Source organism: Podarcis tiliguerta (assembly GCF_965153285.1).
Source record: "Podarcis tiliguerta genome assembly, chromosome: 5".
In the NCBI taxonomy this organism is placed as follows: domain Eukaryota; kingdom Metazoa; phylum Chordata; class Lepidosauria; order Squamata; family Lacertidae; genus Podarcis; species Podarcis tiliguerta.
Window position 1 is genome coordinate 95,839,883 of NC_139538.1, and position 26,713 is coordinate 95,866,595.

A 26,713-nucleotide genomic window follows, 5' to 3' on the forward strand; every position below is an offset into this window, starting at 1 on the left:
AAGGCTCAGGTGGCCTCAGTGGCCCAGAGTGCCTTCCATCAGCTTTGGCTGGTGGCCCAGCTACGCCCCTATCTGGACAGGGATAGCCTAACTAATGTTGTCTATGCCCTGGTAACCTCAAGGTTAGATTACTCCAATGTGTTATACGTAGGGCTGCCTCTGAAGACAGTTCAGAAACTTCAGCTGATGCAGAATTCAGTGGCCAGGTTGCTCACCGGACAAGACAGTCTTCAGCATATTGCACCGATCCTGGTTTGACTGCACTGGGCCCAATTCAAAGTGCTGGTTTTGACCTATAAAGCCTTAAATGGCTCAGGACCGCAATACCTCAAGGACCGCCTCTTCCCATATGAACCTACCCGGACCTTGAGATCATCTTCTGAAGCCCTCCTACATGTGTCTCCTTCTTGAGAGGTCCGGAGAGTGGCAACACGAGAACGGGCCTTCTCTGCAGTGGCTCCCTGTCTATGGAATGCTCTCCCCAGGGAAGTTCACCTGGTACCATCATTATACACCTTTAAGCACCAGGCAAAAATGTTCCTTTTTAACCAGGCCTTTGGTTGACCTGATCAACATCCCATACCCTTTAAAAATGTGGCTCTTTGGGGGGGGGGTATTATTAGGTTATTGCTTTTATATACTGTGATCTTTTTATGTGAACCGCCCTGAGACCTCTGGGTATAGGTCAGTATATAAATTCAAATAAGAATAAGAATAATAAGGATAAGCATATCTCATACTCTGTTGCTCTTAATAAGAGGTGGAGGAGGGTTCATCTAACAAGTTATTTTCAGTGGGAAAGATTCAAATGTGATTAATAAACTTATCCAAATCAATTCATCTGGAAGTAAGCCCCACTAAACTTACTGGAGCTTACATCTGAACAATCACGAATAGGATTGCAGCCTAAAAGTGTATGTGTATGACTGGATCATGCTCAAGAGATTCCCCACCCTGCCACAAACCAAAAAGCTGGTAAAGGTAAAGGTACCCCTGCCCGTACGGGCCAGTCTTGACAGACTCTAGGGTTGTGCGCCCATCTCACTCTAGAGGCCGGGGGCCAGCGCTGTCCGGAGACACTTCCGGGTCACGTGGCCAGCGTGACAAAGCCGCATCTGGCGAGCCAGAGCCGCACACGGAATGCCGTTTACCTTCCCGCTAGTAAGCGGTCCCTATTTATCTACTTGCACCCAGGAGTGCTTTCGAACTGCTAGGTTGGCAGGTGCTGGGACCGAACAACGGGAGCGCACCCCGCCGCGGGGATTTGAACCGCTGACCTTTCGATCGGCAAGCCCTAGGCACTGAGGCTTTTATCCACAGCGCCACCCGCGTCCCATCTAAAAAAAAAAAAAAAAGCTGGTACATCTTAGCATTACTAGAGATTCCAGCCATCCAGAATCAGTCTTCATATAGTTGATTTATTCCCCTTCTGTCATTGCCTCCAGAGTTGTAAACAGAACTAACTTTTAAAAACATTGACATTTTCATGAATGCTAGCCTGGCAATTTACATGAGGCATAAAACAACCTCCAAGTACAATGACACAGCTGCAATGCATTACCATTTTAAAGAGGGCTCTTTTATTTTCTGAAGTGAATCAAAGCTCTCCATGGGGGTTATTTTGATTGGCACCAACACAATGAAGAGCTATTCCTAGGATTCATTTGAGCAGAAGAATCCTAACTTTCTGTTTATGGGGTTTCCTTTTAGGTATGTGTTTTGTTTTTGAGTATAAAATGCTTCATGGGGAAAACACGCCCATTCCACCTTCACTCTTACAATTCTGTAACTGTTAATTCAAGAGCTGTGGTTTAAAACCACTGTCAGGAAAAAAAAGTACTAGATTATTTCAACATGGAAGTATTTGCAACTTCCCTACACAAATTACTGTCCTCTTGAATTAAGAAAGCCAACTGATTTTGTTCTGAAGCCATGCAAATGGAACTTTAAGGGACTGCACTGAATACAGTTTTGTTTCTTTCTCTGTAAAGGTGAAGGTAAAGGACCCCTGGACAGTTAGAAAAGGTAAAGGGACCCCTGACCATTAGGTCCAGTCGTGGCCAACTCTGGGGTTGCGGCACTCATCTTGCTTTATTGGCCAAGGGAGCCGGAGTACAGCTTCTGGGTCATGTGGCCAGCATGACTAAGCCGCTTCTGGCGAACCAGAGCAGTGCACGGAAATGCCGTTTACCTTCCCGCCGGAGCGGTACCTATTTATCTACTTGCACTTTGACATGCTTTCAAACTGCTAGGTGGGCAGGAGCAGGGACCGAGAAACGGGAGCTCACCCCGTTGCTGGGATTCGAACCACCGACCTTCTAATCGGCAAGTTCTAGGCTCTGTGGTTTAACCCACAGCGCCACCTGCATCCCCCTGGACAGTTAAGTCCAGTCAAAATCAACTATGGGGTTGCTGCATTCATCTCGCTTTTCAGGCCAAGGGAGCCGGAGTCTGTCCACAGACAGCTTTCTGGGCCATGTGGCCAGCATGACTACTGGTTCACAGAAGACTGTGATGAGTGCCAGAGCACACAAAAACATCGTTTACCTTCCTGCCGAAATGGTACGTATTTATCTGCTTGGACTGGTGTGCTTTCAAACTGCTAGGTGGGCAGGAGCTAGGACAGAGCAATGGGAGCTTACCCAATTGCACAGATTCAAACCACCGACCTTCTGATTGGCAAGTCCAAGAGGATCAGTAGTTTAGACCACAGCGCCACCTGATCCCTTGCTATTTCTCTGCCGCTAGTTGTGGGTCAAATTTTACATAATTTATATGTCATAATTCATCTGACTAACAGGGAGCTTTTGAAATGCAAAGGAGACTGAACCTACAGAGGAATCCCAACTGGAGCCAGGGACGAATGGACCAGCACAGCCACCAATCATGCTTTTCGAAGATCCCCAGCACTTTGGACGCTGCAGATCTGAAGCTTCCAGGGCCCTATACCCATGGCACCCTGTTTTGGATCTTCCTGCAAGCTACTTCAGCAGAGCTTGGGCCTCTATCACAGTGGGATAGTGAAGGCTGGCAGAGACAGCGGCACTCCCATTTTACCCATGCTGCAGCCACCTCTTTCAAAAAAGCACCAGCAGCACCATTTTCTGTGCACCAGTTAGATACTCTGAATATTAAGTGTTATTTAAGTACATATAAATAAATATATGGTGTCAGTTGTAGGGCAAGTGGAGATGTGGCTGCAAAGGAACAAGAGGGAGACTTAAAATGCACTCCTAATTGTTTATTGGCAAGTGGAACTTGTATTTGGTGCCTTTAAATTTGGTGCCAAATGCAAGGCCAGCCAGGAATGGTTCCCAGTCATGAACTCACTGATCCCTGCCAAAAACAGGGCTTGCGGTCGGTGCCAATCCACTGACTAGCAGAAACTTCAAGCCCCACTTGGATCAGCAGGGATCTTCTTCCTTTGCAGCACAGCGTGTACCTAAGCCATGCTGCACAGGAAAGGGGAGCACTGATGATTGACAGGCCCCACCCATCCGTCAAAGTGGCTTGCCAGGAGTGCGGAAGCTCCAGAATCAATTAACATTCTGTGCATGTTCGGGCAAGTTGCTTGTTCCCTAGGACCAGTGCAGGATTCTGAAGGGCTCTCTTTGATTACCCTTGTTTCTGGTTCTCTGTCTCCAATTTGATACACAATCTAGCTCAGCCTCTCTCAACCTTGGGTCCTTGGATATACTGCAACTACCATCCACAGCTAGCAGGACCAGTGGTCAGGGGTGATAGGAGATGTAGTCCAACAACATACAGGGACCCAAGGTTGAGAAAAGCTGCTCTAACCTATAGGCCTGCTGCTCTTCCTATCTGCTGCAGTCCTCTGCCATACCTGCTTCTTGTAGGTCATTTTTGCCAGGGCCAGGCAGCTTAGTCAAAACTTAAAAGCTAATCATCATCTGAACATGCACCAGCAATGACTTATTGCTTTGAGCGCCTAGCATGATGAATTTGGATGCTACAGGTGCAAAATCAGCATATAACCATATAACATTCCCAATTGAAATTTGAAGTGATACATTTTGGGATGTGACATTTTTCCTTGGAATATATATTAGCATTACAGGCTTGGAAAGTTCATACTCCAAATCCATTCTTTTTGAACCTGTCCATCAGTAACTGGAAATGTCTTCTTGCTAAGAATTGTGGGGCATAGACTATTTGGAGAATGAAGTTTCCTTTATGATTCAACTCTGTCCTGTGAGGACAGTAGTAATCCACATTTAAAATTAATTTCTTTGGCAGTTAACTATTGTTCAAAAAAATTACATTATTCTAATATTCAAAGACTTGCTACCTAGTGTGGTTATTTTAACAACAAAGGACCTAAATTTTTGATTTTCATTCTTTTGAAACTCTTACCTAGCAGTGTACTTACACAGAACCATGACAACCAGTAATTTCAGACACAGGAGAGGTGTCCTCTCCGCTTTGTCAGTGAAGACAGCAGGTTGGAATTCTCAGTTACAGAAAAAATGTCCTTGCACTTTTACATAAATATTAAATAGTTTCTTGGAGTCAGGCACTGATGAAATTTGAATGCCTGCTTACAATGGCTGGAACTTTCCTGCAGTTAAAGGCCGGAGGGCAGCCCATAGGAGATTCAGGTATTGGGTAGTTCATAGGAAGTTAAATGATAATCCTGAGCAAATAAGCTCTGCCATATAAATGCAATGCTCTAGTTATCAGTGTTTGGGACACAGGCCCTATTTCCATGTTGCTAACTAATTTATATTTTTCACCAAAAATGCCAAATATTTCTCCATTTCTGTCTGGAGTAATGTCAACACGTCTCAAAGTCTTAAGAACAGCCACCTTAATTTACTATGGTGAAGGCTGGTTGCTTCAACATTCATACAGATAGCAAGAAGGGTTCTTGTTGCTATCTGCATATTCTAACAACGGCAGTTCTTCACTTCTTATAAAATCTAAACATTCGCTGTCAATTTGTCTCTCAGCTTGCTGTAAATTAAACTATGAAATGTTAAATCGCAGGGGCACTTTAGATTCCAGTAAGGAATTTATTGTTTTTAGCCTTTAAGAGCCAATGAGAACATATTGCATTCCGATTGTATTTCACTCTTTTAGGCTTGTGAGCTGCTCAGATAACAGTGCTCTATAACAATGATGCATAACAATGCTCATAGAAAGATGAAGAAAATACTGTTACATTTGAGTCCTGACACATGCCTCACCTCTCTTTTTTTAGTTTGTCATTGCATTCCTAGAGTAAAAGGGCAATCAAAGTTCTCTCAACAGCAGCAGCAGCAACAACCACCACCACAGTCTCCTTGCCTATTAGATTGAGAGGTGTCTTCCCCTCACTTAAAAGCCACAGCTCAACAAATATGGACACAGCCTCAGATCTTTTAATAGCACATTTTTATCCTTCTGTCCCAAAAGGTAATTCTTCATGATTTGATCCTGAATGCAGATTAGCCAAGTAACAGGCACAAAAGGTAGCTAAGCGAGAGTATGTTAATTCTCTTGTGTAAAAAATCTTCAAACAAACAAAACAGGAGTATTGAGACCTTCTGAAAAGGTGGAAACTTAATTCCGTGTATCCTCTTTAGGGTTTATTTGATTGTGGTTTATAAACTCTTCTCAATAAATGATACATAAATAAAAACCAAAGACATTTTGTAATCTTTGGAAACTCTAATTAAAACCAAGGACAATGTAATTTTTTGGGAAAATTGTAGAGTTACAACATTAGAGACCATAAGAATAGTGTAATATGCTTCTGTCTAAAGAGAAACACTTCTATTCCATTTTGAGAAGGTCTTACCTAACTTAGATATTGGAGTCTACCACTAATTTATAGGGATGGGCACAACAGTTCGAATTCCATTGTTGGTTTGGGATTCCAACATCTGGCAAAGTCCACTCTAGTTGAATTTTGAACAGAATTCTGCATTCCAGAATTGGAATTGGAATTGGAAATGGAATACCCTGGCACAGGTGAGGGAAACTGTACTGGGTCCACGCACTGAGACTTAGGGAGACCCAAACTCCGCTGTTTTACAGCCTGGACATTTTAGGCTGCAAAGGAAAACTATTCTTTGCAAAGAAGGAGTAAATGGGGGGGCAGTGGGGTGGGGGGAGCAGGAGATGCAACCCCCCCCCCCAACAAAGGACACTTGGAGAAAGAGGATTTTCAGTGGGGAAGATTCCTCCTCACATCAACAAGATTTCATGGTACAATCTTTTTCAATCCTGCAATGGAGATTTGTGTCTTCAGTGAATTGCATATGAAGATTTAAAAAGGGTGCAGCCCCCAAACTAGCAACGGGTACAATCTCCCTACTAAAAAAAACCCTCCCGTCTTCAGGGTTTTCAGCAGGAGGATTACGTTTCCTCTTCACTAGTAGTTTTGGTGGCTGCGGCCCCCCATACAATTCAATGGAGACACGTGCACAGGGGAGTCAAGAGCTCCATAGCCCCAAACCAAATTATTGGGTGGGAGCAGATTCCAAATAATTACATTCCAATCCAGGAGACATTTCCAGGAAAATAGTAAATCCAGATTCCTTAAGCAACCTTACTGAATTATGCAATCTTGAACCATACTTGTCTATGGACGGCTCAAAGAAACACCATCTACAAACAGCTTAAATTCTGAAAACATAAACTATGCTATGGTGTAGCGAGAAGGCACCCAGTGAATATGGGATCCATGGAGATTTAGGTAAAAACAATTTGGTATACAGTGGTACCTTGGGTTACGTATGCTTCAGGTTACATACGCTTCAGGTTACAGACTCCGCTAACCCAGAATTAGTACCTTGGGTTAAGAACTTTGCTTCAGGATGAGAACAGAAATCGCACGGCGACAGCGGGAGGTCCCATTAGCTAAAGTGGTGCTTCAGGTTAAGAACAGTTTCAGGTTAAATACGGACCTCCGGAACAAATTAAGTACTTAACCCAAGGTACTACTACTATACAGTGGTAGGTGCTGATTCTATGTAAACAGATATTTCAGTGCCTATTGAACACTAACAGCAACTGAAATGCAGGAAGTTGAAGGTGGGGGTTTGGGTAGCAGGGAAAGGAAAGTTCTTGTGAAGAGGGAGCTGGCCGTTTATACTAACAAATTTGGAAATAGGGTCTGGGGCATGTGTTTAATGTGAGTATTAAAAAAAAACCTATGAAAAATAACAGTTTCACCTTTCCCTCTGTCACCATAGCACCCTGTTTATAAGCTATAAGTATTGCAGTGGACAGTCAAGCCCCAAACCTGAGTCCTTTAGCACAGTGGGGGAGAAAAAAAGGTGCCCTTTCCTGGAATTCCCTGTAAACTCAAAACAATGCTGGAGCCCTGCTGGTATTAGGAGCTGGAAATGCACTGCAGCATTTCACAACGGGGCCCTAATTTTAGGATCTCTTATTCAAATTCTTTTAAATATAAAATATTGAGAACCATTCTATAGATCTTTAAGCATACACTCTTTGTTCTTCTGAGAACAGAAACAGGAATACTCTTGGCTGAAGATTCATTATCAGTCTTCAAAAACTGGCTTAAGCTAATCAATATGCCCTGAGAAACACTTTCAAAATTACGTTTCCCTGAGCAAATTTACTCTGAAGTATCTAATCTGATTTCTTGGCACCAGAATGTTGTTCACATTGTTGCATTCATATGGCCTTTCAGAAGTCTATTTCAATCAAACGACAAGAAAATAGCTTGCAAGGAATTTAAAACTAGGCTTGAAAATGGGTACTCCCAATTCAACTTGACATCCATGAATACAATCAAGATTATTCCTTGGTACAGCATGATCAACTACAAACACAAATTGAAAAATTACTAGATCAAAATGGATAAATTCCCCTTGAGCAGAGTCTTTGTTGTTTTTAATTTTCAGTTGACTACTTCTATATTGGAAAGCAGACACCAAAATGTTCCACATAGCTTGCAGTTTTCTGTCTGCAGAAAGAATCAAATTGAGAATTTGTTCCTCTGTTGCTTTAAGTCTCTACATACATACCCTCCAGCATTTCTCTGATGAAAACAGGGATGCTCTAAGGAAAAGCAGGACATTCCAGGATATAATCAGTAACTGGGACAGCTTCTGAAAATCCGGGACTATCCCTGGAAAATAGGGGCACTTGGAGGGTCTGGATGTATATGAAATGATTTCTGAAAAATTAGAACAACTGTGGACAGTGATAAAATCTAGTGTCTGGAATCTGCTTTCAGTAAGCCTGTGCTGATTTTGTAAGATATTGTGCTACGGATTGTGCACCAGTCTGTGCAACAAACCAAAACGTATTTTACGGAACAATCCTATGTCTTCTCAGAAGTTCCCCAGGAAAGCAGGCACCAGGTTGCAATTTTATTTTTTCAACTGATTAAATTATTATCTACTATGTATTTAGGAAAGTGGTTTCTCTGTCTGTCCATCTGTTCTCTGTTGGCTAAAGACGCTATTGCCAAACTCCGCACGAGGGTTCCTGAGATGGGGGAAGCGGTCATTGTTGGTGATTGGATGCCATTTTGAATCAAGACGACGGAACAAAACGTGACTTTGTCTGACTTTTGACACAATGGATCCAAACTCGCTAATTAAAACTACTCAATGAAAAATCACAACCTTTTTTGGTTTCTGCAAATTCCCAGGTGGAGAACCTGAGGCACATAGTACCAGATATGGCTGCCCAGGCCTCTATATCTAGCCCAAGGCTACATAAATCTCTAGCCCTGCTGTGCCTCCTAGTGCTGCTGCAAAGCTGGAATGTGTTCTTTAACTGTGATAACTGTTACTTGCCTAGATGTGCATGCACACGCACACAATGGTGAAGATTCACATCAGCAGATGTCTTGCTCCTATGCCTAACTTCTACCTCTGGTTTGGTGGGGTAATATCCAAAACCTAACACTTATTTTAGCAAGATACCTGTGCAGTAAGTGACATTTTGCTTTCCCTATATTTATTTACCTACTAATTTATACAGCTGCCCCAAATAAGTTGCTAAAAATAAGTGTAGGATTTGGGGTATTACCCCACCAAATGGGGGTTCAATACAAGTACTGTGCATTGTATTTGGTCTGAGACTAACAATGTCTAGGCCAGGGGTCAGCAACCTTTTTCAGCCATGGGCCAGTCCACTGTCCCTCAGACCTTGTGGGGGGCAGGACTATATTTTTTGGGGGGTAAATGAACGAATTCCTATGCCCCACAAATAACCCAGAGACGCATTTCAAATAAAAGGACACATTTTACTCATGTAAAAAACACGCTGATTCCAGGACTGTCCGCGGGCCCGATTGAGAAGGCAATTGGGCCGCATCCAGACCCCGGGCCTTAGGTTGCCTACCCCTGGTCAAGGCCTTTGGAAAGAGATTGTAAGATTCAAGCCCTTTAGAATTTTATACTGCTACTTTATTGGTTTTGGATATGTTCTTTATGATGGTATTAGCCACCCTAGGCACTCTTCAGGGAGGAAGGGTGGGATAGAAATGAAACAAAACAAATAATTCTATAGAAATCTAAACTACCCACCAGGAGTGAGGAAGTTCACCCCCTAAGTCATGCACCTCCCTGGGGCCACAGCCCCCGTTAGCCCTTCTCCATGTCCTCCTTGAGAGCTTTTGCCAGGCTAGAATGTGTCCTCTTGCTTGCCTGAATGGAGAGCTGTGTGTGCAGAACTACCTGGCTTTTACATTGGCCAAAAGGTATCCTACTGTACCTAATGTAAGAGTCACATTCGTTGCCCCATCAGCTTTTGCCTCTGACCCTGCTGACCATCGGCACGCCCCCCCCCCCCCTGCCAACCCAGGTTCTCCATGATGGGATGTGGCTCTTGGGATGAAGGATGCTTATCTCACCATTCCATGGGCACACTATATATTTTGCCTACTGGGCTTGCACCAGCATCCTTTGCTCAGAGAAGCGGTTCTTACTGCAACATTTCTAGAATGATATTATGGAGTGTAGCTTGCATATGTACTTCAAACTCTATTTATTCATCAAAAAGAAAATCTAAATAACTTGATAGAACAGCTGAGCTGCCAACATTTCCATGCTGTGGCTTAAGGCAATATCAGGGTTGTGCTGCTTCCACACACGCACAAAAAACAACAACCAAAAAACCCTCCTTTAGGCAAATCTGAAATTTCAAGGACTGATAATGAATGGCATGGTGTAAATCAGCCCTGCAAACTCCGTGGGTGTGGCTGCAGCCCTGAGAATGCCACAATGCAAATAAAACCATTCTTCTTCTTTTTCATTACTTATTCAATGCCACAAGCATATTTATTTATGTACTGAATTTCTAGCTCAGTTAAAAAACAACTAAAACCTCAGGGTGGCTTTTGAATCAAATAAAAAGCAATTAAAAGAGTAAAACAATATCATAAAACTGCAGTTTAAAATTAAAACAGCAGAACAACAAAGCGGTCTCAAGAAGCACCATAAAACAGAGTCAGACATTTTAAAAGCTGTAGCGAAAATTTAAAAAGTATTTCCCTGAGGAGACACCCATGCCTCTCACCAGCCGGACTCTGCCTCTTGGCCTCCCTCCTTTCCTACTTCAGCGTATGATTCTGATCCTGGACTTCTCTCTGACACAGAGTCTCCCTGCTCACTAAACCCTGTTACCTCTCCAGTTTCCAACACCTTCTCCTTCTGACCTCACTGTCCCACCACCAACCCCCTGGCTCTGAGCCTTCTGCCCTTAGAGGTTCCCCGGCTGGTTCCTCCCACTAGTCCTCTGCATCCAACCAAGCCCTGACAGTCAAAAGGAGCACACTGATCCTGGCTTAAGCACACAGCCAGGCAGTGCTGTTCTTTGACAATAGTAATGTCACCACACTCTGCTCCGGCTGCAGTGTCCAAACTTTGGGTTACCAGTGCGAGAATCACTGGCCAGGCTCTCTTTTCCCAGGAACAGCCCTAACTGGTACACAAACTGAAGTTGGCAAAAGGTCTCCTTGCCATGATGGTCACTTGCACCTACAAGAACATTGTTGGATCCAGGAGCACCCCAAACTATGCACTTGCTCATTTAGGATGGAGGGTGGTGCCATCCTAAATAAGCGATCTGACCACTTCTTGAACTGAGGAGTCAACCCCCCATCTTGTCTCAGGTTTTATGTTTGTTTGTTTGTTTGTTTTTGCTTTTGGCCAGCTTGTCACTGAAGTCACCCTAAAACAGGCATAGGCAAACTTCAGCCCTCCAGATGTTTGGGACTACAATTCCCATCATCTCTAGCTAACAGGACAAGGTCAGGGATGATGGGAAGTGTAGTCCCAAATATCTGGAGGGCCGGAGTTTGCCTATGTCTGCTCTAAAACCTGCAAGCCTCTTCTGACTGAGATGATACAAACAAATAAGAACTGATGGTGATGATACAAATTAAGACACTTTGTGCTGCATTTTGGTCATCTAAGCTTATACATGACCTGGAAAAACTGTCTGCAGACAAACGTCGCTCCCTTGGCCAGAGTCGTTCGCGACTGAACTTAACTGTCAGGAGTCCTTTACCTTTTATACTTATAGCAATGCATATTTCACAGGTTTTTGGGTTAACTATTCCCCGTCTGAGATAATACAACTGTCATTTCACTATGCTGCAACAAGACTTTCCAGAATAAGGAATCTAGAAAGCAGGCTTTAGGCAAATGCCTAGCCAAAAGTATTGGCTTGCATGGCTTGTTTAAAAAGAGCCCACTGATGCTCGACTGATGTAAACATGTGTACTGCAAAACATCTATAGCTAGCCAGGTGTCAAAATGGATTTTCATATTTCTAAAGTTATTTTCCCAAATGGTTCTGGGAGCCTTGCAGAACATGATCTGAACTATATTCTTTTTTTCAGTCTTATGAACAGACAGGAACAAAAGAAAGAAATTGTCAAGAAGACAGAAGTTTATTCCAACCTGGTTGGCATGTACTCTGTGCTTTAAAACACAACTTGAACCAAAAGAACCACCAAATTCTGTGCCAAGATTATCTGAATTCTCTTAACTGTATACATTATGCATATGAATTACTTGCATGTTTAAGGTAAAGGTACCCCTGCCCGACAGGGCCAGTCTTGACAGACTCTAGGGTTGCGCACTCATCTCGCTCAAGAGGCCGGGAGCCAGCGCTGTCCGCAGACACTTCCGGGTCACGTGGCCAGCGTGACGAAGCTGCATCTGGCGAGCCAGCACCAGCGCAGCACACGGAAACGCCGTTTACCTTCCCACTATAAAGCGGTCCCTATTTATCTACTTGCACTTAAAAGTGCTTTCAAACTGCTAGGTTGGCAGGAGCTGGGACAGAACGACGGGAGCTCACCCCACCGTGGGGATTTGAACCGGCGACCTTACGATCAGCAAGTCCTAGGCACTGAGGTTTTACCCACAGCGCCACCCGCGTCCCTACTTGCATGTTTAATTCTGCGTAATTTATACTGCCTATCCAAGTTATGAGGAGATATAGAAAGTATGCAAGGCACAGAAGACCACACCACCACCACCGGAAATCTTATTCAACCACTTTGTGAGATTTTGCCAGGCTTTGCTGGTGCACTTTGAAGCTTGCACACAACGAACGAGAAACTTTTGTTGTTGTTTTGGTTACAAAAAAGGCTAGATTCTCAGGAATCTGGCCTTTGCACCCAGTATCACATTCCTCTGGTTGTCTGCGACTATTCAAAAGCAGCACTACACACAGCACTAATTACACTGAACATTATTCTCCCCTCTGTATCAATTGCTTCTCTATAAAAAAGCAAATATTAAAAACAACATAGCAAAATGAATAAAATCAGCAGAAGCCCCAACTCTGAATAATCAACAGCATTATTAGAAAGGTCTCTATAATCAATACATTGGGGTGGGGGGAGTGTCAATTTATTAAGTTCATTAGTAGGAATGAATTGGTGCCAGTGCAAATAAATGCTTGGCAAGCCTGGTAGTTTCACATCTTTCTTTACTAAACTGCAAGTTAAATAAACATGCTAAACTAGATCACTCTCCAGGGCATCAGAAAATGTTTCAATACAAATTATCCATAGGACAATTTTCTGGAAAACCCATGTCGTCACTAACTACCCATTACTTCATTCTGTAAGCAGGCTCTCCTGTTTCCAGACATCCCCCCTATGTGTAGCCCCCACCTTTTGTTCCTTGCTGATCTTTAGAGCATCCAAACCCCATTGCCATCACTGTCCTCCTGAAGGTTCCTTCTTACCATAATCTTCCTGCTCCCTCATTGCTCCAGCCTCTTCCTCCTCTATTCTCTTCACCCTTGACATAGCCCCGTGTCTGTAACGTCTGAGACAAAAGGCACTCTGCATGTGCTCGCTGTCACTGAATCTTGCATCCAGTGAAACACACATCCACCACCAAAGAGGCGCAGCTTCACTTCACCAAAGGAAAGGTTGGGCTTCATTTTGCAGCTGGGAAGAAGCAAGACCTCACATACTTTGCATACAAAGCTGCAGCCTCGGGGGTCTCCAGTTCGGTTAGATCTCAGGCAGCTGGATTGAAAGGGTGTCTTGCCCAAGACTCTGGAAAGCTGAAGACTCAGAGTTTGACCAAACTGGGTCGGACTGGCCAGCGATTCACTAGACTGCATGGCCATATTGAGAGTATGCCCAGAGACCCAGAGTGCCGGAGCCTTTTCAACAACCCTCAGTACTCAAATGCGGACCTGAGCGGCATTACTCCAGCATCTCTACCTCCTTACTTCCACACCTGAGTTATTTTTATTGCTTGAATCATCATAAATCGATTAGCGACTGATGGCAACGATCTTCCAGCCCGTGAGCAAAGTTTCACAGTTCCAGGACTATGGAGCAAGGTGGGTTTCCGAAGTAGACACCGGTGTGCGTTTATCTGGAGCTTTTCGGACTCCCCTGCCCAGCGCCCCCCTCCCGCCGCCCCCTCCCGCCGCCCCGCTCACCTGGCTCTGGCGGGCGCCGCAGCCCCCTTTGGTCTGCAGGTTGATGGGCGCGCTCTGCTGGGCGCCGCAGCCCAGGCCGCCGTTCAGGTGCGCGGTCACCATGGCCACGGGACCCTTGGACGGCAGCACGGAGAGCGCCACGCTCGGAGGGCCGGAGCTGGGGCCGCCGCCGCCTCCTCCTCCGCCGGCGGGCGCTTGGAGGAGCGCCGGCCCCGCCGGCTGTTTGGTGCTGCTGCTGCCGCCGGCGCCGCCGTTCCCTGCTGCTGCTGCGCTGCTGCCCACCAGCACCGCGGCCGAGCAGCTCCGCACGGCCAGCTTCTGCAAGGGAGAAAAAGAAGGCGACACGCGCTCAGGCTTCGCGTCTCGGAAAGCGGCTCTCCCCGCCCAGCCCCGGGCGCGCACAGCGAAGGGAAGCCGCCCGCCCGCCCGGGAACCACGCCGCCCTCCTGCCGAGCAGCCCGAGCTTCGGCTCCGCGGGGGCTTCTGCTGCCAGAGCCCGCCTGCTTGTCGGGCAGGCGGCTGTCTCCTCCCCGTCGGGGCTGCGGGCTTCCTTTTCGGGCGGCCAACTCCGCCTTGCCTTTTCCGCAGAGCAGAGCGGGGCAGCGCGACCCATTTGGGGCGGCCCGCCGTCTGTCGGGGAGCGGAGGGCGCTCGCCAGCCCCGTCGGGGCTTAATTCAGGGAATCAGTCTCTCTCTCTCTCTCTCCCCGGCACACACATTCTGAAGCGAGGGAGCATCTTGGGATCACTTGACTCGGATCGGCAGTGCCTTAATTGTTTATCGATCCCGACCCTGCCTTCCTCCCCTGAGCAGCACACATTGGGCGACCGCCGGGACTCGAGGAAAAGGAGCCCGTCGAGCAGCAGCCCCAGCGGGGGGAGCCCGGCCGAAGCGCCCCGAGGAAGCCAGCCAAACAAAAGCCGCGGCTCGGCCGACCGGGAAGCTCTGCGCATGCCCCTTGGAAATCCGCGGGAGCCGGTGCAGCTCCTGCTCATTGGAAGGAGACTTGCGCGAGAGAACTTCCCCGGGATAGCGCGCCCCGCAAGGACTGCCTTTTCACATTGACCTCTTAGTCGTACTAGGTTTTGTGGGGCTTACTCCCAAATAAGTGTGCATGGGATAGAGCCCTGCAGCCTAAAGATTTGTGCGCTCCAGGATAACGGGCTTTTAGAAGTTAAAAAGCGCATGTATCCTCTACCCGCCCCAGTTCTTTGGCAAAGAGTTCTGCTGCTTGGAGCATGCGATCTTTTTGAATTCTCTCTTGCAGGTCTTCGGTCCCTTCCCTTTAGACTTCTTTTGACCACAGCCTTGAGCCCAGGGCCTCAGGCAGCAGGATCCGCGGGGGCAATAGGTATTTTATTCCTCCCCTGCCCCTTGTTCCCTATGTAGATCCTTCACACCTCCTTCCCAAAATGTCTGTGACCCTTTGTCTGTGTTTTCTTAATTTTGTCATCTAGTGCAACTCTGACTAGTGGGCTTGCTTTCTTCCACCTGTAGAAGTTCCAGTTTTACAATCCCTTTAAACATGCTTATTACAGTTTAGCACACAAAACTGAACAGTAAAAAGTTAAATATTTTTGTACTGTAAAAGTATAGCAGCTATAAGAATTTTGTTTTGCAAAAAAATAAATAAAAATGTTTGAATATTTTCCCTTTAAAAAATCCCAGTGTACAGTCATACCTCGGATTACAGACGCTTCAAGTTGTCGGGTTTTTTTGGGTTAAGGACACACCAAAACCCAAAAGTACCAGAACGGGTTACTTCTGGGTTTTGCCGATCGCGCTGTGCGCATGCACAGAAGCGCCGAATCACAACCCACGCATGCGCAGACGTGGCGCTGCAGGTTGCGAACGCTGCGGGTTGCAAGTGTGCCTCCTGCACAGATCACGTTTGCAGCCCAAGTGTCCACTGTACTGTACATTCAGGGGGGGGGGTACAGAAATCTGAAATTATGTAAGTTGCACATTTATAAGTAGACAAATATTGTTACTCTGATGCTTAGAGACTTCTTGTGTTGATAATATTTCATACGCTTCCTATCGTACTCTCCCAAAGTAGGTGGGGGGGAGATATGCACCCCTTATAGGTTAAGGGGTGATATGATAGCCATGTTCAAATATATAAAAGGATGTCACATAGAGGAGGGAGAAAGGTTGTTTTCTGCTGCTCCAGAGAAGCGGACACGGAGCAATGGATCCAAACTACAAGAAAGAAGATTCCACCTAAACATGAGGAAGAACTTAATGACAGTAAGAGCTGTTCGACAGTGGAATTTGCTGCCAAGGAGTGTGGTGGAGTCTCCTTCTTTGGAGGTCTTTAAGCAGAGGCTTGACAACCATATGTCAGGAGTGCTCTGATGGTGTTTCCTGCTTGGCAGGGGGTTGGACTCGATGGCCCTTGTGGTCTCTTCCAACTCTAGGATTCTATGATTCTATGCATGGTATCCATCCCCATATTATCCTCATAACGACCATGTTAGGTAGACAAGACACTACATGTTGATGCTGCTGCCATCACATTTCAGTTTTAGAGTGATAGTTCTATTCCTTTATTTCTTTCAATATATTTAGTAAAAAAAAACGGGGGGAAGATTTATTTTTATGCTGCCTTTCAGGGTAGAAAAGCTCTTGAACAGTGACTCACGAAAGTAACATTAGAGCTGTTTATAACTGATCCCAAATCATGTACTGTAACTGACTTACAAATAAGATCTGCTAATGAGGAACCTTTAAAAATGCATGATGTGTTTAAATGCTGTGGATATGATGAGCAAATCAAATTCTGCAGGAACCATTTTAGTCAGGGCACAGCCTATGGATTCAGCAAATGCTGCTGTATATGTTTGAGATGAAACAATTCTCTAGTGTACTGTCAGATCCATGTTGGAATTAAGCATTCTAAACACTCAGTTTAACTCACCTTCCCTCATAAACTTGTGCGGGGTAGACATTTTAATTACAAATGAAAAAACACAATGTACAATGTGAAATGCGTACGGAGTGGAGTGGAGAGGTCAGCATTCAGACAGCAATTTTTAATGAGAGAGCAGGGGTGATGCAACTGGTATGCAAAAATGTCCCTGTTTATATCTCTGAAATGTTGGAGAACATACGAAGAGAAAGGAGCAGAGACTCAAAGACTGTTTAGCCGGAATAAAGGTGCTTAGAAAAAGTCACAATTAATCTGTATCTGGGACCTTTATTCATAAAGACTTAACTCAAGCATTTATGTCGTTCAACATAAATGGGCATCAACCTGTGTCTGGGCTGCACACCATTTCAGACTGGAGGTGGGGATTCACACAGTGGAAAGCTGCGACTGCTTTTGAAGATTTTAAAAACAGCATGCCAGAGAGAAGGTAAGCTGGAGACCTTCTCGTTGATGAGCTTTTTACCTGCCGGCAATTGTATTTGTGTGGGTGAGCATTCCATCGTGTGAGCACACACATGTAGTCTGAACTAATATAGCCCATTGAGAACTAGACCCAAATGCTTATTGCACAACTTGATCCACAAATCCATGAAACCAAGAAACAAAAATGTGTAGATGGTGTGCTCTACTTAACATCATGGTTTACGATGTTTATTCTACATAAAGCCAAAGAAAAGTCAAAGGAGACAAGAGTTTTTCTAACGATATGCATGCAAGGAATCAGTTCTATAGCCTAAACAGATAAATAAACAAACTTATGAGGCACTTACTTTTAACACTAGATTTTAGGTCATTATGGAAATTTATGAAAAAGCGGCAGAGTTCTTGAGCTGAATGACTGTAGGAAGAGCATCTGCATTTTTAGTAGTCTCCAACATAAAAACCAATTAACAAACAAAAAGAAACTAGTATTGGTGGCTGAAGTTCAAAACGGGGGTGATTCAGACGTGTCCTTTCCAATTATGGACCCCTGAGCTGAGTACATTATAAGTGGAACCCAAACCCATCTCGCAATGCTGGACTTGGCCCAGGCATACAACAGGCTATTCCACCCCACCATGTCTACACAGTCACCTCCTTCGCTTTTCCATTCAGACCTTCCTGGTGGCAGTGGCAATGTCAGCAGCACCAACAGGAAGGTTTCATGGCGAAACCTCCATAACACTCCTGAACAGTGTTCTAGGCGCAAAACAAACAATGCCAACCATGGCTCATAATGTCCGACCATAGATTGCTGCTACTGTTTGATGCTTCCACACAGGGCGTTGCATGAGCGCCAACTGGTGTTTTTGCTATTCTTTTTAATCTGTTGTGGTGGGGGTTTTGTATACATTTTCTACTAGCGGAGACCTCCCTGTCAAGTAACTTTAAGAGAAAGGAAAGCAGGTGCGCGGTGACTCGTGATGGGCATGGGGGGCAAGGGATATTTTTGTGGGGGAGATCAGGGGGGCCCGCAATCTGTGGACCTAGATGTGCTCCTGGCGATACCACTGGGAAACCTTTTTAAAAAGACTGAAATCCTGAAACTTTGGGTCCAACCCTGACTGCTGGCAAACCTACTGGCATATGAGAGTCCTGAGGCCACCACAGTGGCTGACTTGAAAGGTTCCATGAAAAAATGCATTGATCAAACATAGCAGAACATCTTTCTTAATTAGATTCTCCTGCCAGGAGAAACAGTTTGGTTTTCCTCTTTAATGAACTTCTTTCTTTTTGACTTCATACCCTATGGAGAGCCTGATAAAGGGGTGTTGGCAGAAACAACAAAGATTATGATATGAGAGGTGGAAAAAATCCTCAAACAAAAGCTACATCTGCCATGTTATATTTCTGCCAAATTTAATTAAAAAGAATATCCTCCTTTTAAAAGCGAGAAAATCTCCATTTTGGGAATCAGTCAGCAGAACACGTTCTCTGACTCTTCTTGGAACAATGAGTAATAAGGATCTCTTAAGCTTGCTTTGGGCATTGTAGTTGAAAACATAATGTCATAAAAGAAGAGCCAATCAAAAACATTCTATAAATGCTGGGAAGCAGCTCCCTGCTTCTCATATACTGCATAACAGTCCTCACAATACACCCATTTTTGAAGCAGCGCCTTTCAGTGGCAACACAACTTTCATTTTCACGGCAGGATGCCACAGGCAAACTGGAGTTTGAAATATGTATGCCAGTCACATGCAAACACACTTCAATGTGCTGGAAAAGCAGCTGCTTGTTTGTGATTTCCAGTATTCTACATGGCTGAGTCCTGTTCATAAATCTAAAACTATACAAAGCAGAGCCAATATATGCCTCTCCAGCCGAATAGCTTTGCTACTGCTTACATACTTTCAAAAAGCAAAAGGCACTCTATCTCAGAGGTCTCTGCTAGTAGTAATGGTGGTTTGGCAACTTGAAGAAGAAAAACAAGCTAAAAAGAAGCCTCAGCAGGGAATAATCAGGACCCAGCTTGTTAAATATCCATATTGCACAGCTATTAAACAATGGACTGGCTTTTTTGAAGTCGTGAGATTGGATCAAAGAAGGCTGGTTCCATGAATACTGCCTCAAGATGGTGAAATTAAGAAAATGAAAATTTGTAGTACATTTATAGAAAATCCGTTTGGAGTGAGGAAGCACAATACATAGCCTCTTACTCAATTGTCAACCTTACCTACTGTCCACACTGAACGGTATACCCTGTTTACGCAAATGAGGTTCTGATGACCAAAGTACATAAGGATATCTACTGTTCTGAAGGAAGCAGGGCCCATTCCAGCCTGCAATCAGGCCAGCATGGTTCCAGAATGCCAGAAGGTTGAGATGTGGCTTAGCATCCATGGCATTGATCTGCATGGCAAAGGTGAGTCTGGTGTAATGAGCCTTGAAGCAGTTCATTGCCCCTTGATCCAAAGGCTGGATGAGTTTAAAAAAGGGGGGTAAAGGACCCCTGGATGGTTAAGTCCAGTCCAGTAAAAGGCAACTATGGGGTATAGCGCTCATCTTGCTTTCAGGCCATGGGAGCCGGCATTTGTCCACAGATAGGTCATGTGGCCAGCACGACGAAACAACTTCTGGCACAACAGGACACCGTGACGGAAGCCAGAGCACATGGAAACACTGTTTACCTTCCTGCTGCAGCGGCACCTATGTATCTACTTGCACTGGTGTGCTTTCAAACTGCTAGGTTGGCAGGAGCAGGGACCGAGCAACGGGAGCTCACCCCGTCATGCAGATTCATACTGCCGACCTTCCGATCAGCAAGCCCAAGAGGCTTGGTGGTTTAGACCACAGCGCTGCCCTTGCTGGATGAGTGAAGACGTATGGGGAGGGGAGCAACTGTGACATCTTTGTGTGGAAATTACAGTCCCTGTGGGTGATTAGGAGCATTATCCACCAGCACCAGGAGCACTTTGAACTCCAGCCTCTTCTCCAGCAGGTAACATTTCACCTCCCAGCTGAAGTGTTGTGGACCCAGCCCAGAAAGCTTTCAGCAATCACCCAGGACTTCTTGCTGGACTGCCTGTAGACAGGCAGCAGGTTCTTGTTCTTGCCTTTGAGGGCTCAGTGGATTATGGGCCTGTACAGCATGCCTGGCTTGATCAGGTGCCCAACCGCATTGCCACAGAGCAGCACAGTCACCTGATCCTTCGCAACTTTAAATCCAGGGGCTGCCTTCTCTGCTTTCGCAATGTAAGTGCCTCAGTCATCTTATTCCAGAACAGGCCCATTCCGTCTTCGTTGAAGACCCACTCTGGAAAATAGCCCTCTTGCAGCAGCTTCTGCAGCTCCCTGGGGTCTGCTTCCGCAGCCTCTGTGTCTGCAGGTGCAGCTTCGCCAGTGATGTGGAGCTTCTTAGGTTGAAGCAATCATTGCAGCAGTTCAACCAACCAGAGCTGGCTTAGAACTCCTTCACGGCCCACTCCCCCTCTTCAGTAGCAGACTTGAAGTGCACATACAGATGGAGAACCTTCTTGCGCAAGGTGTTGCCATCAGTGGGGACATGCTGGCAGTTCATGTCCTCTAGCCACAGCGTCAGACCTTCTCTGTCTTCACCAGAACTTTGTTCCACACGTAGCTGGTGACCTTGGCAGTTGTAGGTGCACTCGCTACCACTGCTGCCTGGATTTATTTCTCGGGTATCTTGATGGCATGGTTGCTGGACTCATTCCTGCCATACTTGCATGCCACAGCACACATGATCACGCCTTCTTGTAAACAATCCAACACTTCCAGTTTCTCCTCCTGTGTGGGCACCACTCATTGCTTCTTGGGTTTGTCAGTACCTGAGGAAGGTGACGATGCCTTGCATTTAGGTGGCATCTCAAAAAAGGCTAAAAAAATTATCCAATAAACTCAGAAGAGTTTTGCAAAGAGACAAAGGGAAATTGCGCCTGTTGGTCTCCACTCTGACCTCCACAGTTTGATTGCACACAGGGGTCTGCATAGCTCTCTGGGTATATAAGCTGTATTTTGCATAAATGGAGAATACAAATTTCACATGTTGAGGTATAGAGACATATTTAATTATTTTGGCCTAATAAACCATGGTTTGAAGCTGATGTAAGATGCTGGTTTGTTCTGAACCCGCTATCCATTGTTTTCTGGTTCACATGTGATGGGAAACAACGGTTAATTATGCAGGAAGTGCCTTACAGCGTGCTGATAAGAGCGGAAGTATGGGGCAATGCAAAGATCATACATCCCATGGCTTAATAAACTAAGAAAAATATGTCTAAACCAGGCCAGTCCCTGCAGGTCAACATAGTTGTAATCTATAAAGGTAAAGGTAAAGGTACCCCTGCCCGTACGGGCCAGTCGTGTCCGACTCTAGGGTTGTGCGCCCATCTCACTTAAGAGGCCGGGGGCCAGCGCTGTCCGGAGACACTTCCGGGTCACGTGGCCAGCATGACAAAGCTGCTCTGGCGAGCCAGAGCCGCACACGGAACGGCGTTTACCTTCCCGCTAGTAAGCGGTCCCTATTTATCTGCTTGCACTTAAGGGTGATTTCGAACTGCTAGGTGGGCAGGAGCTGGGACCGAAAGATGGGAGCTCACCCCGCCGTGGGGATTCGAACCGCCGACCATGCGATCGGCAAGCCTTAGGCACTGAGGTTTTACCCACAGCGCCACCCGCGTCCCAGTTGTAATCTATAGCACTGCTTTTTGTGGCTGAAAAAATATAACAAAAAGAGATACTAGACTTCTTAACAACAAGAAAAGAATTTATTTGTAAAAGACTTTGGGTACTGTCCAATGTCAGTCATACTCAGAGTAGATAATTTTATATCAATGGCCTGAAGTAACTTAAAACCATTTATTTAAATTGGCCTAACTCCACTTACTGAAGAGTAAGCCCCATTGAGTTCAGTAGGATTTCTGAGATTATATTGTTAGGATTGCCTTGTTAGTTGGGTCCTCTGAGTCCTAGACTGTGGTACAGCAACTAAGGAATCTGTATCACATTTATTACATACATTAACAAACCTGTATTATCATTTGCAAGTACTTGTTTTTACCAACAGCTCTCCGATACTGTTCTATATCCACATTTTGGGAGAGTTAGTTATATTTTGATGCTCAAGTTTCCCTCAGCATTTTCCTTCCCATGCTTGAGCTTATGTTTATCTCATGTTTTGAAAGAGATTCAGCCTCATCTGTTTTATACTCCAACATCGTCATCCTTCCTAAACAGCTTCATTTGAGCAGAATCATATTATGCAGATACCGGTGCACACATGTCTATATAGGAATCATTGAATAAGAGTGTGATCACACTGTAAATACTTTATTTTCTGACACTCGTTTTCTTCCCTGTGGTGGTGACTTTAAATTGATGTGAGGCTGTCAACATCCCTTCGTGGCTCAGGGATGGGGGTGGAGAGAAGTGATCTGTTTAAGTGAGATTTAGAATTCACTGTCCATCACTGTCCATATTACAACTCCAACATGCTCTGGACATGCACTTGGTTCTATTAATCCTTCCAGAACAATATTCCCCTGACACTAAGGTTTTGAGGCAATAAAATAGAAATAAAAATCCTTCGATTCCTTTTCACAGCAACATCCATTCCTTTTCATTTATATATTTCTGCAGAGCATAACACTCTAGTCTAGAGAAAAATATTCTGTGAAACTCGGAGAGTTTGATAGGCTCACAAATGAATAGCAATCATGTTTGAATGGAAGCATTCAAATTAATTCAGCATTTTGAGAGAGCTAAATAGTTATTTCTTCAACCAGGCTGGGTCTTGACCTTTGTTAATTTACCCTCCACTCACAGTAAACACATTTTAACAATCTTTGTCCTTCAACGGAAATGCACCACAAACGTATTCTCAGTCCTGCTTTTCAAAAAATTACAGCATTTGGAACTTAGATGAATAGTGACTTTGACAGCTTATAGTGTGACCTTTCCCCCCAAGCTTCATTCTTCTATGAGCCAGGCAAATATTTACCCATATATAAAACCACATGGTCATCATATATTCATGTACACAACATGTATTCATTGTTTGTAGGCCAGTGGTCCTGTTTATGGGGAAATGATATTGCAGCATGTACGTGAGTGTGCACACCTCATCCTCAGAACTTTCATGCACCTGGTGACCACATGAAAGCAGTCTGGTATAATTTGGAACTCCACATAACCATTATACATTCAAGTACGTTCTATTTCTGCAACTACAACCTGTGATGAATCCCTAAATTCTGATCAGAACAACAGTGTCGGCTAGAGCATATCTTCAGGAGAAGAAAAGGCTAAGCAGTAAGCCCTACACAAATCCTTGTATGCCTCCCTGTGGAAATTCCTGCAACCAAGCAAGTGCCAAACTGCTCTGCTTTCCTTTGGATTCACCCCCGGAAGTGCACTCCAATGTTTCTTGAGACAGATGGATGCTACCAAGAGCTAGATTTACATTTGGATTTGATATGGAAGTTTCCGTGAGTAATTTGTCGCCTTCCCCTTTCTCCTTATAATCTTCTTTGTATACATTGACAACTAGCTTTGTTAATTTAACAATGATTCCTCTATAATTTCTCAATAAAATCATAAAAAAAGCTAAAGGACCCCTGGATGGTTAAGTCCAGTCAAAGGCGATTCTGGGGTGCAGTGCTCATCTCACTTTCAGGCTGAGGAAGCCAGCGTTCATCCACAGACAGCTTTCTGGGTCATGAAGCTTCTGGCGCAACGGTACACCGTGATGGAAACCAGAGCGCACGGAAACACCATTTACCTTCCCGACGCAGCAGTGCCTATTTACCTACAGTACTTGCACTGGTGTGCTTTCAACTGCTAGGTTGGCAGGAATAAAATCATAGCCATGTGCTAAGCCACATGTATAATAATCCATTTATTGTGACCTAAACTAGATTCCAACTAAACATCATAAAGAACTTTCTGACAGTAAGAGCTATTTGACAGTGCAGCAGAATCCCATGAGAGGTTGTGGACTCTCCTTCCTTGGAGGTTTTTAAGCATACTTGGGTGGATACCTGCCATGTGTGGTTGAGATTTCTGCATTCCAGGGGACTGGACTAAATGATCCTTAGGACCCCTTCCAACATGTTTTTCTCGGGCTTTGAGAAAATAAATCTAAAAAAAAGTTTTTCCATTTTTTCCAGACAAGAGTGGCCTCTTTGCCAATAGGGTTTAGAAGCCCCACTTCTCTGTAGTCAGACAGGAGTAGTCAACATGGCGCTTTCCTCTTCACACAAGACTGGAAGCATGGGGAAGGGCCCGTGAATCAGTCATATTTCCTTCTTTCACTCCATGGGTGTATCTCTCAAAAACACCCACAAACAGAAACAGATGTATACTTTCAAATGGAAACTATCCTGGTCTGTTCCAGAATAGGCCCATTTTGGTATTTAATTGTGGTATGAGACAGAGATTGGTCTCTATGGAACTCAGCGCCAGAAGATACAGTGATGACCACTAGTTTAAATAACTTTAAGAGACAATTATGAATGGTGTATGTATGAGCTGCTGTTATCAAAAATAGTTAATAGGATTATCCATGTTCAGAAGCACTTCTGGATGCTAGAAGCTGGGAAGAAAGAGCAGAATACGGCTTGTGCTTTCATACCTCTAATTCTGCTTCAAAGAGGTGGAAGTTTGCCCAACAATGTATGTTTTGTTTTTAAATGCTGATATTAAAAAAGCAGGAGGCAAAGGCATTTATTTGCTCTGAAGTGGGTAAAAATGGACCTTGTTCTACTGAACCTTAAGGATAAGTCATCCTTAGCCTGACACACATAATTTGGCAGGAAGGGTGGCAAGGGATAAGGAGAAGGGACAGTAAGGAGAGAAGCATGTTGCAAACTGACAATAGGCCACTATCAGAGCACAGAATTAACTGAGCCTTCTGTTAAATGTGATGGTGCAATTTTAACAAGGGTTCCAGAGAGCCCACTTCAGCGCAGTAGCGTAGATGAAGGAGGAAGCCACCCTCTTGGCTCAGTGTTCTACAAAGCAAGGGGCACTTAAGCCTTTTCAAACACATTAGGACTGCACTGTTAGAGAGAAATTCCACCAAGCCCACACTCCTACCACTAAATTGCATTATAGGCTGCAATGCCAAAGGATATGGAGTGGACCAAAAGAAGGTAACAGCATGATTATTAATACATATTTTACCTCCAGTTTACTGAGAAAAGAGAAACCTTGGCAGATATCAAGAACTAGTGGAAAACAGAAGTAAAAGTTACTGGACCTGATCCTATGCATGTTGTTTACTCAGAAGCCCTACCGAAACAAAGTGGGAGTAACTCACTCACTCTCACTCTCTCTCTCTCTCACTCTCACTCTCTCTCTGCCTTCAGCTGGCAAGACTAGATGATGGCAAGGTGAGGGTAAGGCATCTTAGAAAAAGCTTTGCTCCAAAGGGTCCTGGAGGAGATCCTAATTAAAGAAAGAACTAAAATAGTCGTTTTCGTTCTTGATGATTTTTGTTTTCAGAAGATACTTCTTAGGTTACATTTGCAATGCAATGTATTCATTTCCCCTCCCCTTATGTGCCTCTGTTAATTAGGCTTCACAGCAACAGGGCTGAAGGATTTTAATGCAGATGACGCCTTCTAATCCAAACTGCCAGAAACTGGGGTGTTTGACTTAAGCCTAAAAGTCGGTTCTTGTAGAAGTCATGTATATGCTGAATTACCAGCTGAGTGCTTTCAGCTTCCTCTAATCGGTGTGAAAGATTTAATCGGCATGGGGATCCAATCAGCACAGCAGAGGGGGATCTAGGTTGTGTGCTGTGCATTAATTTTATTTCAGCAAAGGAGAAAAGTAGCTCAAATCCAAGCAAACTCCCTCCCCCACCCACTCCTTAGCAAACAAACACCCAGCACTCAAGGAGAAGGCAGGGAGACCGAGAAATGCTACTCTCCTTATGCCCGATTGGAGATTTGAAGGAAGATGGTTGTTTCCAAACAACATTCTCTAGTAAAGCAGTATGTGCAGAAATGCATATACTGGTGTAATGCGTGCATGAAACCAGCTATTGGTGAAAATACTTCACAAGAATCTGTTTATTAGATCAAATTGCATACAAAAAAATGTATACGTAGGAGAAATTTGCCACAAAATACTGGTTAACTCTTATGCATACTTTAAAAAATGCAACTGAAGTGGAAATGTGGAGAATTGAAGATTGGAAAAATGAAGCACACAGAGAAACCAAAACTGACAGATTCACCCATCTCTACTGACTAACGAAGGGATGAAAAAATCTTAGGAACATAGGAAGCTGCATTAAAGTGAGTGAGCCCATTGGCCCACCTAATTCAGCACAGACTACACTAGCAGTTGCTCTCCAGGGTTTCAGGTACGGCTCTCTCACCTGGGGATTGAACCTGGGACCTTCTGCGTGTGAGACAGAAGCTCAAC

General features: G+C 44.7%; 1 protein-coding gene across 4 annotated transcripts in view; it reads right to left on the bottom strand.

Annotated features, from left to right (window-relative positions):
* PHF21B (PHD finger protein 21B) overlaps positions 1 to 26,713 on the bottom strand; it is a 184,369-nt gene that overhangs the window by 50,458 nt on the left and 107,198 nt on the right. For 2 of the 4 annotated variants that reach the window (XM_083440792.1, XM_083440793.1), the window contains exon 3: positions 13,909 to 14,226. The exons of the other annotated variants lie outside the window; for them this stretch is intronic. In XM_083440792.1, the coding sequence (XP_083296918.1) occupies positions 13,909 to 14,226 (318 nt within the window). The remainder of the gene's footprint in view (positions 1 to 13,908; positions 14,227 to 26,713) is intronic. 4 annotated transcript variants of the gene reach the window in all.